This window comes from Tamandua tetradactyla, chromosome 11, assembly GCF_023851605.1.
Source record: "Tamandua tetradactyla isolate mTamTet1 chromosome 11, mTamTet1.pri, whole genome shotgun sequence".
In the NCBI taxonomy this organism is placed as follows: Eukaryota; Metazoa; Chordata; class Mammalia; order Pilosa; family Myrmecophagidae; genus Tamandua; species Tamandua tetradactyla.
In genome coordinates, this window is record NC_135337.1 from 91,120,658 (window position 1) to 91,135,332 (window position 14,675).

A 14,675-nucleotide genomic window follows, 5' to 3' on the forward strand; every position below is an offset into this window, starting at 1 on the left:
TCCTCCATAAAATGAGACAAATAATACCGTCTCCAGATAAGGACGTTGTGAGGATTGAATAAAAATGTTGGATGTACAGATCTTTACACAGTACCTGAGACGTGATGCTCAATTAGTGTGAATATCACTAAATATATCTACCTTCTCACACATACCTCACCTCCTGCCTCACGGCCTTTGCACGCTTTGGAATCTTCTAGTTTCAGCAATTCCCATCTCATCGTCCAGGTCTCGGGTTAAATGTCATCTCAGAATATCATCATCTATAAACATTTTACAGGTATATTAATTTACTCATTCTCAGCTTCCCCCCTTGAATGTCGGCTCCACGAGAGCAGGGACGTTTGTCTATCTTATTCACTGCCTTCTCCCGAGAGATTAAACAGTCCCTAGTATATCGTAAGTGCTCAACGAAGATGAGTTTATCCAATGAAAGAAGGAATCACAGATTTACAGGTGAGGAGGCTGAGGCCCAGAACCTGGCCACACTTATTGGTTCATTCATTCAATACACCTGCATGTACATCTTCAGCCTCCATGCCGCCCGGGATAGAGAGAGGCTGGGTCGCGGATTTCTAACCAGCTAAAGATCATTAAGGATCACTATTACTATTGCTGGAAACAGAACTGACACCTGTCCTGGCCAGTAGAGGGCGGCATTGTCCCAGAATCTGTCCTTTCGGAAGCACAGCCTCAACTCTGGGCAAGTTTCTCCATAGCTGTAGAAGCCTCAGCCTTCCATCCTGTGATAAAGTCTTAACAATGCCAGTTTCATAGGGTAGTGTTGACTCCTCACTGAGTCCACACCCTGAAAAAGTCGCCCAGGAGACCCTCCTCAGGACCTTTACACTAGCTGTTACATTTGTCTGCAACAATCTTCCTTCTAAATTCCCTTTGGCTACCTCATAATGCTCATTTTGAATCTCTCCAAGTCTTGAGAACCCTCCACCCGTGCAGCACTCTATATTACATGACTTGTAACTGATTGTGCTTTTTAAAAACACTCCACATTGGCCTCTCTCTCTAAGCCAACTCAGCATGTGAACTCACTGCCTCCCCCCCCCCCCCGCCCCCACGTGGGACATGACTCCCAGGTGTGTAAATGTCCTTGGCAACGTGGGACAGAAAGCCTGGGATAAGCCAGGATCTGAGAAAGCCTTCTTAACCATAAGGGGGAAGAGAGAAATGAGACAAAATAGAGTTTCAGTAGCTGAGAGATTTCAGAGTCGAGAGGTTATCCTGGAGGTTATTCTTATGCATTAAAAAGATATCCCTTTTCAGTTTATGGTGTATTGGAGTGGTTGGAGGGAAGTACCTGAAACTGTTGAGCTGTGTTCCAGTAGCCTAGATTCTTGAAGAAAATTGTATAAAGATATGACGTTTACAATGTGACTGTGTGATTGTGAGAACCTTGTGTCTGATGCTCCTTATATCCAGGGTATGGACAGATGAGTAAAAAAAATATGGATATAAATAAATAATAGGAGGGACAAAGGGCAAAATAAATTGGGTAGATGGAAATACTAGTGGTCAATGAGAGGGAGGGGTGAGGAGTATGGAATGTTGAGTTTTTTCTTTTTTCTTTTTATTTCTTTTGCTGGAGTGATGCAAATGTCCAAAAAATGACCATGGTGATGAATATAATACTATGTGATGATATTGTGAACCATTGACTGTACATCATGTATGGAATGTTTTTATGTCAACAATATATATGTTTGATACAGATTGTGCAACAGAATTGACTGTAAAAATTCAGAAATGGATAGCACAATACTACCTAAATGTAATACAATAATGTTAGAACACTGAATGAACCTGAATGTTGGAATGCTAGAGGGAGGAGGGCTGGGGGCACAAATGAAATCAGAAGGAAAGATAGACGATAAAGACTGAGATGGTATAATCTAGGAATGCCTAGAGTGTACAATGATAGTGACTAAGTGTACAAATTTAAAAATATTTTTGCATGAGGAAGAACAAAGGAATGTCAATATTGCAGGGTATTGAAAACATGGTAGTACTATATTTTAAAACTTTAACTTATATGTGAGACTAAAGCAAAAAATGTTTGTTTGGTACAAAATTTAAAATTTGACTAGTGCATCTTCTAATACAATTTATGTGGACAGCTTAATTGAACACCATAAGTACATGGAACTTTAAGTAGGGCACGAGATTTTGTAGGTTTGTACAGAGTGATGCCCCGATAAATCTCAGAGTGATGTGAAGAGTGAATATAAAAGTATTTGCAAAGTCCCCTTGGGGGAATGGTGAGGAAGAGGGAAAATTCAGCTGTCCCATTTGGAGAAGGCCTGATATTCTCGCAAGTAGTGAGGACAACAAAATCAATAGGCCGAACTCTCAATCTTGGGGTTTGTTCATGTGAAACCTATCCCCGCCAAGGACAGGCTAAGCCTACTTAAAATTAGTCCTAGGGGGTGGGCCACAGTGGCTCAGCAGACAGAGCTCTCGCCTGCCATGCCAGAGACCCGAGTTCAATTCCCAGTGCCTGCCTGCCCATGCAAAAAAAAAAAAAAAAAAATTAGGCCTAGAGGTCACCTCCGGAGAATCTCTTTTGTTGCTCAGGTGTGGCCTCTCTCTCTCAGCCAGCACGACAAGCAAACTCCTGCCTTCCCCGTCTCTACATGGGACATGACTCCCAGGGGTGTAAACCTTCCTGGCAATGTGGGACAGAAATCCTAGAATGAGCTGAGACTCAGCATCAAAGGATTGAGAAAACCTTCTCACCAAAAGGGGGAAGAGAGAAATGAGACAAAATAAAGTGTCAATGGCTGAGAGATTTCAAACAGAGTTGAGAGTTTATGCTGGAGGTTATTCTTATGCATTATATAGATATCACCTTTTTAGTTTAAGGTGTATTAGAGAGGCTAGAAAGAAGTGCCTGAAATTGTAGAGCTGTGTACCAGTAGCCATGTTTCTTGAAAATGATTGTATAATGATATAGCTTTCTCAAAGTGAGTGTGTGATTGTGAAAACCTTGTTCTGATGCTCCTTTTATCTATAGTATGGAAAGATGAGTAAAACATATGGATTAAAAATAAATAAATAATAAGGGGAACACATGTTAAAATAAATTGGGTAGATTGAAATACTAGTGGTCAATGAGAGGGAGGGGTAAGGTGTATGGTATGTATGAGTTGTTTCTTTTTTCTTTTTATTTCTTTTTCTGGAGTGATGTAAATGTTCTGAGAAATGATCATGGTGATGAATATACAACTATGTGATGATATTGTGAGCCATTGATCACACACTACGTTTGGAATGTTCATACATTAAGAATGTTTGCATGTATGTTGATTGGTTTTATTAATCAAAATTTTGAAAAAAGAATATATGTTTGCATGTTAAGTTTTTACAATAAAAATATTTTTAAAAAACACTCCACATTGATAATACTTAGATTTTTTAAGTTTTTTATTGTGAAATATAACAGATATACAAAGAAAAAGCAATAATTTTCAAAGTACACTTCAACGAATAGCTTACAGAACAGATTTCAGTATTTGTCATGGGTTATCAGTCACTATTTCAGATTTTTCCTTCTAGTGGCTCCGAAACACTGGAGGCCAAAAGAAATATCAATATAGTTGATTCAGCAGTCATGCTCGTCTGTTAAATCTTATTTTTACTATTATAACTCCTCCTTCTCCTTTGATCCTTCTCCCAATATATAGGGATCTTTAGGCAATGTCCGTTCTGCCTTTTTCATGTCGAGAAGGGATGTCGACACCAGAGGACGGGGGAACGTAATTAATTGGGAGGACCCCTTTGGATTTCAGGATTTATCTGACCTAGGAATCCTGTGGAAATTGCAGGTTACAGGAAAGCAAACTGAGTGCATGAAACTTGATAGAGTCTTAGTTTGAGTCCGAGGTGTTCTTACGCGTTAACAGGAAGATGAAAATGTGGAACTGTGTTCCAGTAGCCATATTTCTTGATGATGATTGAACAATGATATAGCTTTCACAATGAGACTCTGTGAATGTGAAAACCTTATGTCTGATGCTCCTTTTATCTACCATATCAACAGAAGAGTAGAACATATGGAATAAAAATAAATAATAGGGGGAACAAATGTTAAAATAAATTTAGTTTGAAATGCTAGTGGTAAATGAAAGCGAGGGGTAAGGGGTATGGTATGTATAACTTTTTTTTTCTCTGTTATTGTTTTATTTCTTTTTCTGTTGTCTTTTTATTTCTTTTTCTAAATCGATGCAAATGTTCTAAGAAATGATGAATATGCAACTATGTGATGACATTAAAAATTACTGATTATATATGTAGAATGGAATGACATCTTATTGTTTTGTTGGTTTATTGTTAATTTTTTTTAATTAATAAAAAATAAAATAAAATAAAATAAAAAGAGTTAACAGGAAGAGCAAATACTGTATGGTCTGATTTAGAAAATTCTTATAAGAACATTGGACCTAGATTGTGGACTCTCATAGCAGTCACATTTAGTCGAGAGCAGTAATTATTATTTCTAGATTTTGAGAAGCTGTGCTGTATACGTATAACCTGCTATTTCCCTGGAACTTTGGGTACCTGTGTGATGGCTAAGACTCAGAGTACGAGTTCTGCAGTTCTGAAGGTCAACATTGCCACATGCAACAACTGTTAAAGAAATTGAAAAAGAGATCAGAATTCAGTTAGAGAGAAGAATGAAGCCAGTCATGTCAGGACTGAGATAAATCAGAACTCAGGGGAAAGGAAAGTTCTATTTTAGAACTTCACCTACTCTGTGACACCAAAGGAAGAGTGGTTTGTTTTCTAATCTAATTCAACCTGTCTGATTCAACCTGTTAAACATCATTTAACCCACACACACAGAGCCCAGGATGGGAATGAGTTCTTGTAATCCTGTGTAGATTACTGTAATGCCTGGATACACTCCAGAGTGTGTTGAGCAGATAATTTAAAAGTATTGGCAAAGTCCCTTGAGGGATGGGAGAAAAAATATGGAACTATTAAACTTTATCCCTGGAGAAATCCCTGATACTGTGTCAAACATTGGCCCGGAAAGTTTTGTCAATCTCGTGGTGCCAGGGCCAGACTCATCCTTGGGAGTCACAATTGTCATGTAGACTTTCACCTTGGATGTCATGTCCCATGTAGGGGGAAGGGCAATGATTTTCCTTGCACAGTTGGGCTTAAAAGAGAGAGAGGCCACATGTGAGCAACAAAAGAGGTCCTCTGGAAATAACTCTTAATGCCTACATTTTTATGCCATGCCAGGTCATCTCTTCTCGACTCTTAACCGCCTCTTTACAAATGCCTCCATGACATCTTCACTGCATGTCTACAGGCATCCAAACTTTACGTGTTCAAAGCAGAGCTCCCTATGCCTACCCCACAACCTGCCCCAGGCTTGCCCACCTCCATCCACCTTCCATTCTCAGTAAGAGCAGCTCAGTCTTTCCAGGAGTGCAAACCAACAACTTCTGGATGCTCCTCTCATTGACTCTGACTTCCTACAGCTGAGCTGACAGCAAGTCCTAGAGATTCAGCATGTTAGGCAGGGTTCTCTGGAGGAACAGAACCAACAGGAGATATCCGTGAGTATGAGATTTATAGAGGTGTCTTATACAACCATGGGAATGAAAGAGTTCAACATCAGCAGGGCAGGCAGGGGAGCCGGCAGCTCTGATGAAGGGTCTGGACAAACTCTGCAGGAGAGTCTCACTGAGTGAAGAAACAGTGAAAGAGTCTTCTTCCTTAAAAGCCTTCAACTGATCGGATTATATCGTTGTGGGAGACATGCCTTAGTTGATCGCAGATGTAATCAACTGACTGATGATGTAATACACCAGCCTTCTGATTTATCAGCCAGCTACAAAATATCCTTGCAGCAGCAGTCAGGCCAGTGCTTGCCTGACCAGACAACTGGGTGTAATCACTTGGCTAAGTTGACCCCAGAACCTAACCATCACACTCAGCTTTCAAAATCTATCCAGAATTGACCACTTCTCAATTCCTCCAAAGCCCTTGCCCAGCATCTCTCGTTTGGACTTTCGTAGTTGCCTCCTTACGGGACTCCTGCTTCTGTCCTCTACTTCGTTCAGTGCACACCTGAAAGGAAGTGCTTCCAACATTTCACCACCAGGCACCACGTCTGCTGTACAGTTTTTGAAGATGTGCTGTGTCAATTACAGAAGGATCCCTTCAATTTCTAGTCCACAGACAGAATTTTTTCATAAATGTCTGATGAAGGCTTTTCTGTATCTATTGAGATAACCATATAATTTGTCTCATTTAATCTGTTAATGTGCTAGGTTGCATACACTTATTTTCTAAAGGTTATTTCCATTCATGAGATAAATCCAATTTGGGCATGCATTTTTTTTTATACATGGCTGCTTTAGGTTTACTAGTACTTTAGGTGGAATGTTTGAATCTCTCTTATAAATTATATTGGTCTGCAATTTTCCTTTCTTGTACTATTTTTGCATGGGGTGGTGTATTAAGATTGTGCTAACCATGCAAAAGAATTGAAGTATTCCTGCTCATTTTATTCCTGGGATGAAAACATGCAAGATTGTAATTATCTGTTTATCAAATATTTTGTTGACCTCCTCTGTAAATCGATCTGGTTATGTTGTTTTCCCTGAAGGAATATTTTAACTACTGATTTAAATTCTGTAATGTTGATAAAGGACAATTCAGGTTTTCTTTTCCTTCTCAAGTCAATTCAGGTAAGTGGCATTTTTCTAATATTTTATTTGTTTCATCTAAGTTGTCAGATTTATTGACTTACAGTTGAGGTTTACAGTTCATTTTATTCCCCTTTTTTTCTGGATCTCAAATGCAAAGGTTTGAGTTGTTCATAGTTCTGACCATCAGTATAGTCTGTTCTCTTTCCTTATTCTCTTTAATCCTCATTCCCCTCCCTCCTTAACCTATGTGTTTGTGAGAATTTTTTCCCTTAATATTAAAATAACTGCTCCAACTTTAAAAACCACTCCAAATATCTTTGCGTTTTACTGGAAAGTTTAGTCCGCTTACGTTTATAGTGATTACTGGTATGTTTGGATCTGATTCCATCTTCTTACAGTTTTCTATTTGCATGCCTTCTTTGGTTTCTTCTGTTTGATTTTCCCCTCCCTCCTCTTTTGCCTTCTTTTGAATCAATCAGATTCTCTCTTTAATATTTCTCAATTGATTTTTACCTCCTACCAGATGGGGACTTGTGGGCTTAAAGTAGTTCCTCTTTTTTTTTTTTCTTTTGGTGGGTGCTCTAGCAATTTCGAGTGGGATAGAATAAATTATCATATAAATTTACCATGATACCAATCAACAGAAGACCCCTAGACAATTAAATTCAGATCTCAAAAAACTTTTCTGTCTTGACAGGGTTTTTTCCCCACAAATTAGGCATTGTTATCACTGATTTACACAATTAATATTTTATAGAAATTCTCACATATACTACAATATCTTTGTTGTAACTTCTCCTCACCTAGATCGAGCATCTCAAATCAATTTCTATTTGCCTGAACTACATCTTTGAAACATTTTTCAGTGATAAAAATCCTTTGTGGATAGACTCTTCAAATTTTTGTTTGCCTGAAAATAATCTTTATTTTGCCCTCATTCTTTTTTTCCATAAATGTTCATTTATTGCTAACAGTAAGATTAAGTGGATACTTTTCTTAAATGTTAGAAGGGTCATAGAGTGCAATTAAGATGTCAAAGACTGAGGTAAGGGTCTTAAGCAACAGTTCTCCCAGAAAGAACAGATTCGACTTCGATGTCAGGAAAGAGTCATCAAGATGGGCTCCGAGGCTGTTCTCCAGAATGTAGCGGACTCGCCAGAGTCACCTCAGGCCCAGCAAAACCGCCCTCACCACAGGGCCTGAAGAAGCAAAGTCCTCTGGTTCCCTCCAGCAGGGGCTGGGTTCCTTATTCATCTACACGCCACGTCAAAAAGAACAACGACTGTTTTGACTGCTGATCACACCTCCAGCTACAGTTCGGGTAGTGGTAATATTGGCAGTCTAAAGGACATTAATTATGATGATGGTGTTAAAAGTACCTTGCATTTTTTTTTAAACCTGTGCGGTTATTAGTTTATTAGTATTATCCAGGACTCAATGTTCAGCCTTCCTCCTGAAGCCATATGTAAACAAATGCAAATGGAAACAATCCAGAAGTCAAAATAATATAACAAAAAAGTACTCCATCCCCAAAGCGTGTAAAAATTACAAGAACGCTATTTTAACACAACTGGCACTGTAAGAGAACAATAATCTGAAAAGCCACGAAGTCGTCAAATTGTTCCCTAAACTTCTACAGGTAAAAATGAATGAATTGGGGTTTTATAAAGAGAAACCGAACTCTAATAAATTGGATTAACTGGTACTGAGATGAAAAGTCCAGGGGTCTTCTTTCCTTGTGTCTATCTCATTCACAGAGGGGCAAACCACAATATATGAACATACCACCTTACTTTAAATGTGGCACCGTTCTTTCAAATGCTGGCCCAGTTAATTAAAAGTATTTAACACTAACAGAAAATCTCAAGTTCCAACGCAGTATGTATTTAGATAAACTGGAAAAGACATTTACAGCTGGCATTTTCATTGAGCTCTTGGTGTGACTATCATCAGCAAAATTTATACTGCAGTCTTGTATTTTAAGCTCACGCTTTTGGGGGAGTGTTCTCAAGTCTGACTTAACATGGGAACTGCAGAAATAACTGTCATTACTTGGCAATGGTAGCTAAAGACCGGTTGAATCCTTATGTAAAGATTAGAAATATCTTTCTATATAATAGTCCTTCCAGGACAGACTTACAGATTGTTTGCCCTTAACAATCCTATCCCATGAATAGATTGGTTACTCTTCACTTTGTAAATGTGATAGCTAGGCTGTGCAAAGTTTGATTTCAACTGGTCCAGATTTCTGAGGTTCGGCTAATATTTTCAGAGTTTTACATCTGGGCTAACATTGGATATTCACCATACATCTCTGAGGAAGGGAGGGGAATGTCAGCCTATGTAGCAGATGAGCACACTGATGAAGAGTCCAAAGCTGCATCTTTCAGGACGTGACACTGCAGCCTCACCAGCCTAGGGCTTTCCCCACAGGACGGCCACACTTCCTGGTTCCAAAGCAAACCTCAGTGGCCTCTTATTGCCTTCATTATTTCTCTCTAGTCTGAAGAAGCATTGTTAAAAGAAAAATGGTAGCCAAGTTCCTTCTAGGATGAGCTGCCTCGTGAAGGGCTCTTATGACCACTCATGCCATCAGAGTTGCTTTCCTGGGAACTCCGAATCAGAAGAAGCAGATGGGAAGGGAGAGGGGGAGAGAGGGTGAGTCAGATGACGAGTGCGGGTCAGATAAAGAGATGAGAGCTGGTGCTCCCTTTGGCTGCACGGGTCACTGGGAGCTGTGCGCTGTGCGAAAGCATCAGGCAGACCCAGTGAGGCTGGTGGGAGAAAGAGGTAGAGACAAGTGGACAGGGAGAGGTTGCCTGGGTCCCATAGGACCCAGAGCTGAAATCCAGGCCTTCCGGCGTTCCACCTTACCATCCTGCCCTGGAGTTCCAGAGACACCTCAGTATCCCCCACAAACACATCCCCCTTTGTGTTTACAGTAACCTGGGCAGTTTTCTAGCATCTGCAATAAAGGAGTTGTAAATAACACAATAACCACGGTTAAGCTACTTACCCTCTCTTAGTCTCAGTTTCCTAACCCATTAAGTGGAGATAAAAATACACGTAGTGGTGAGGAATCAATATTAGAGACCTGGCATAGTTTCTGGCACATAGCAAAGACTCCAACATAGCTCATTTTAAAGATAATGATCTCCCCTGGAAAAGAGAAGTCCTGAAACCTAGAGGGCCCAGCATCTCAGACAGCAGCTGGTTCCATCTTCCTACCCCATATTATCGACAGCCCCTTCCAACATGAAAAAGTTAGAATTCCAAATACCCCTAAGGAGAGGGATAGAAAGATCAAAGGTGATGGTGGAGTTATACAGAGAAGATAGGTTTTAACAAATGAATATGATTGCTGAATCATTAGATTGACATTTCTTTTAGTCTCCAGTATCTTAGAGCAACTAGAAGTAAAAACCTAAAATTGTGGAATTGTAACCCATGTCCAACTCTGAAATATGTTCTACAACTAATTGTGGTTCTGTGCTTTGAAACTTATTGCTTTTTGAATATACGTTATTTTTCACAAAAAAGAAAAAAAGTTGATTGTGATTATAAAAAAATATATATTTCTTCGTTCTGGTCTCCTATATTCTGGAGCAGCTACAAGGAAATATTTGAGAGGATGGTATGGTAGCCCATGACAAACTCTGGGATCTGTCCTGTATCTACTTGTCAAAAGAGTGCTGAGAAAACTATTGTTTTTTTCCCTCTGCTTTGTATATATATATTATACAATAAAAACACATAAGATGTAAAATAAACAAATGGCAAAAAGAGAGAGAGAGAGAGAGAGATTATGGTCTCTTTTCTGCAAGATACTGCTAAGAGCCCTCAGCCTGGTCTCGCCAAGCATGCCTCCGCACGCAGCACTGGAGATTGGCTGTGAGGCAGAGCTATGAGGATGCGTTGTCTTGGCCACGTCAGCGCTCCTGTGGACTCCGGAGCGGCCTGGGCCTCCCAGAGGGAGCGGTGATGGGCACCTTCCTCTGAGAGTCTGCTCTGTACGGTGTGTCTGCAGAACGATGGCACCACGACTCACACTCAACTCCCAGGCTTCACGCCAACTTACGGCTTCTCTGGACCTGCCAAAGTGTTTTCACTACCCCACCCTGGGTGTGTCATGACTTGGGCTTATTTTAGGCAGGAACACACTTCAAAGACCCTTCCTGAGCCCACGCAGATGAGGTCCTTGCCTGGATCACGTTCCTGCGACTTGTGATCTGGTTGTCTCTATGCTTTTTGAGTGACAACTTCTTTTTTCATTTTTTAAATTAATTAAGAATATATATATATATATATTACAAGAAAGAAACACAAACATTCTTAACATATGCTCATTCCGTTCTACATATATAATCGGTAATTCACAATATCATTACATAGTTGCATATTCATCATCATGATCATTTCTTAGAACATTTGAGCAACAATTTTTTATCCAAAGTCCACAGTCGGCTTCTGGAAATAGAGTTGCTGTCTTATTCTGTGATGTTTTCAGAAATAAACTTGACTCTCACTACTTTCACTAGCTCACTGAGAAGAGAGATCTAAGAAAACCTCCGAGGCATTTCTGTTGTCTTGGTCCCCATACCAGAAGCTCCAGCCTCCACAAACGAAACCCAGAGTCCCCCCATGTCTGATGAGCTAATTGCTGGGGTTCTGCCCTTCAAGTCTGCTGAAGAATTCTTACTCTAAATCTTACCTCCAAAGAGAAATTTCATCTTTAAAACATCCAACCCAGTCCTACACAAAAAGGCAGTTTTCCTCTGTGTAAAAGGCTGCTGTATTGCAAGAATCACCATTAGGGTGTGGGCGTGCTGAGCTCTGATGAAAGCCAAAGCTGGAACATATTGTTATCATTGACAGAACCTTAGACAAGACTGCTTTAAACCATAAAAGGACTGCTGAGAGGCAGTGCAACGGTGGCTCAGCAGGCAGAATTCTCGCCTGCTATGACGGAGATTCCCAGAGCCTACCCATGCAAAAACAGAACAAAACAAAAAAGCAAACAAACAAACAAACAAACAAAAAAGGACTGCTGAGAAACAAAACTAGAAGATGATTTCTTAGAACTTTCTCTCTTTTTTTAAACTTTATTTTATCCCGTGTCTCCCCATTATTTGTTTGTTTGTTTTGGAGTTTTCATTGTTTATTTTTTCTCTTCCTGTCTGCTTTATTTTCCTTCATCTTAAGTCAATGTTTTTTTTTTAACTTTTTAAGTTGTATGATATAACATATATATGAAGCAAAAAAGTAAAAAGCAATAGTTTTCAAAGCACTCTTCAGCAAGTAGTTACAGGACAAATCCCAGAGTTTGTCATGGGCTACCATACCATCCTCTCAGATTTTTCCTTCTAGCTGCCCAGAACATTGGAGGCTAGAAGGAATAAATATTTTTTTATCATCATAATCAACTTTTTTCTTTTTTTGTGTGAAAAATAACATATATATAAAAAAAAGAGTACATTTCAAAGCACAGCGCAACAATCAGTCGTAGATCAGATTTCAGAGTTTGGTATGGGTAACAATTCCATAATTTTAGGTTTTTACTTCTGGCTGCTCTAAGATACTGGAGACTAAAAGAAATATCAGTATAATAATTCAGCACTCATAAGTATAGAATTGCCATATGATCTGGCAATACCATTGCTAGGTTTCGACTCAGAGGGGGCAAGGACACAAACGAACCAATGTTTATAGCAATATTAGTTACAATTGCCAAGAGATGGAAACAGCCAAAATGTCCATCAACAGATGAGTGGCTAAACAAGCTGTGGTATATACATACGATAGAATATTATGCAGCTGTAAGACGGACCTTAAGGATATTATGCTAAGTGAGATAGCCAGAAACAGAAGGACAAATACTGTATGGTCTCACTGATATGAACTAACATTAGGGAATAAACTTGGAGAATTTCAGTTAAGAACAGAGGTCATCAGGAGATAGAAATAGGGTAGATATTGGGTAATTGGTGCTGAAGGGATACAGATTGTGCAACAGGACTGATAGTAAAAACTCAGAAATGGATAGCACAATACTACCTAACTGTAATACAATAATGCTAGTACACTGAATGAAGCTGAATGTGGGAATGATAGAGGGAGGAGGCCTGGGGGCACAAATGAGATCAGAAGGAAAGATAGACGATAAAGACTGAGATGGTACAATTTAGGAATGCCTACAGTGCATAATGATAGTGACTAAATGTGCAAATTTTTAAAAGTTCTTGCATGAGGAAGAACTAAGGAATGTCAGTACTGTAGGATATTGAAAATAGATGGTAATTCATATTTTTAAACTTTAACTTATGTGTGAGACTAAAGCAAAAAATGTCTATTTGGTATAAAATTTATAATTTGACTAGTGCATCTCCTAATACAACTTATGTGGACAGTTTAATTGAACACCATAACTACGTGCAACCTTGAGTAGGGCATGAGATTTAGTAGGTTTGTCCAGAGTGATGCCCCAATAAATCCCAGAGTGATTTGAACAGTGAATAAAAAATACTTGCGAACTCCCCTTGGGGGAATGGTGAGAAAGGGGGAAAATTCAGCTTCCCCATGTGGAGAATTCCAGATGTTCTCACAAGCAGTGGGGACAACCAAACCAATAGGCCGAGCCCTCAATCTTGGATTTGTTCATATGAAACTTATCCCCACAAAGGATAAGCTAAACCTACTTAAAATTAGGCCTAATAGTCACCCCTAGAGAACCTCTTTTGTTGCTCAGATGTGGCCTCTCTCTCTTAGCCAACACAACAAGCAAACTCACTGCCCTACCCTCTCCACGTGGGACATGACTCCCAGGGGTGTGGACCTTCCTGGCAATGTGGGACACATATCCTAGAATGAGCTGGGACTCAGCATCAAGGGATTGAGAAAACCTTCTTGACCAAAAGGGGGAAGAGTGAATGAGACAAAATAAAGTGTCAATGGCTGAGAGATTTCAAATAGAGTTGAGAGGTTATCCTGGAGGTTATTCTTATGCATTATATAAATATCAACTTTTTAGTTAAGGTATATTGGAGAGGCTGGAGGAAACTGCCTGAAAATATGGAGCTGTGCTCCAGTGGCCATGTTTCTTGAAGATAATTGTAGGATGATATGGCTGTCGCAGTGTGACTGTGTGGTTGTGAGAGCCTTGTGTCTGATGCTCCTTTTCTCTACCTTATCGATGGTCAAGTAAAACATATGGATTAAAAATAAATAAATAATAGGGGGAACAAATGTTAAAATAAATTTAGTAGATTGAAATGCTGGTCATCGGTGAAGGGGAGGGGTAAGGGGTATAGTATGTGTGAATTTTTTTCTGTTTTCTTTTTATTGTCTGGTATCACAAATAAATTAATTAAAAAAAGAAAGGGAGAGGTAAGGGGGTATTTTATGTATGAATTTTTTTCTGTTGTCTTTTTATTTCTTTTTCTGAATTGATGCAAATATTCTAAGAAATGATCATGATGATGAATATGCAACTATGTGATGATATTGTGAATTACTGATTATATATGTACAACGGAATGATCATAAGAAATTTTTTTAAATAATTCAGCAGTCCTAAGAGTCACCCCCAAGAGAGCCTCTTTTGTTGCTCAGATGTGGCCCCTCTCTCCAGCCAACACAACGAGCAGTCTGACCACCCTACCCCTCTCTACGTGGGACATGACTCCCAGGGGTGTGGACCTTTCTGGCAATATGGGACAGAGATCTTGGAATGAATGGAGACTCAGCATCAAGGGATTGAGAAAAATAGAATGAGCTGAGACTTAGCATCAAGGAATTGAGAAAACCTTCTCAACCAAAAGGGGGAAGAGTGAAATGAGACTAAGTGTCAACGGCTGAGAGATTCCAAATAGAGTCGAGAGGTTATCCTGGAGGTTGTTCTTATGCATCAAGTAGATATCATCTTGTTATTCAAGATGTAATGGAGACAAAAAAAAAAAAAAAAAAGATGTAATGGAGAAGCTGGAGGGAGCTGCCTGA

At 39.4% G+C, this 14,675-nt stretch overlaps 1 protein-coding gene across 3 annotated transcripts in view; it reads right to left on the reverse strand.

Moving 5' to 3' along the window:
* The window catches only part of QTRT1 (queuine tRNA-ribosyltransferase catalytic subunit 1), a 33,641-nt gene that overhangs the window by 8,391 nt on the left and 10,575 nt on the right, over nt 1-14,675 (reverse strand). Inside the window, exons 1-2 of one of the 3 annotated variants that reach the window (XM_077121808.1) lie at nt 633-936; nt 156-263 (exon numbers count right to left, since the gene is read on the reverse strand). In XM_077121808.1, coding sequence (XP_076977923.1) covers nt 156-221 — 66 coding nt within the window. In that variant the 5' untranslated portion in view covers nt 222-263; nt 633-936. Of the gene's footprint in view, nt 1-155; nt 264-632; nt 937-14,675 lie in introns of those variants that run through there. The other 2 variants (XM_077121809.1, XM_077121810.1) reach the window with 2 other exon arrangements.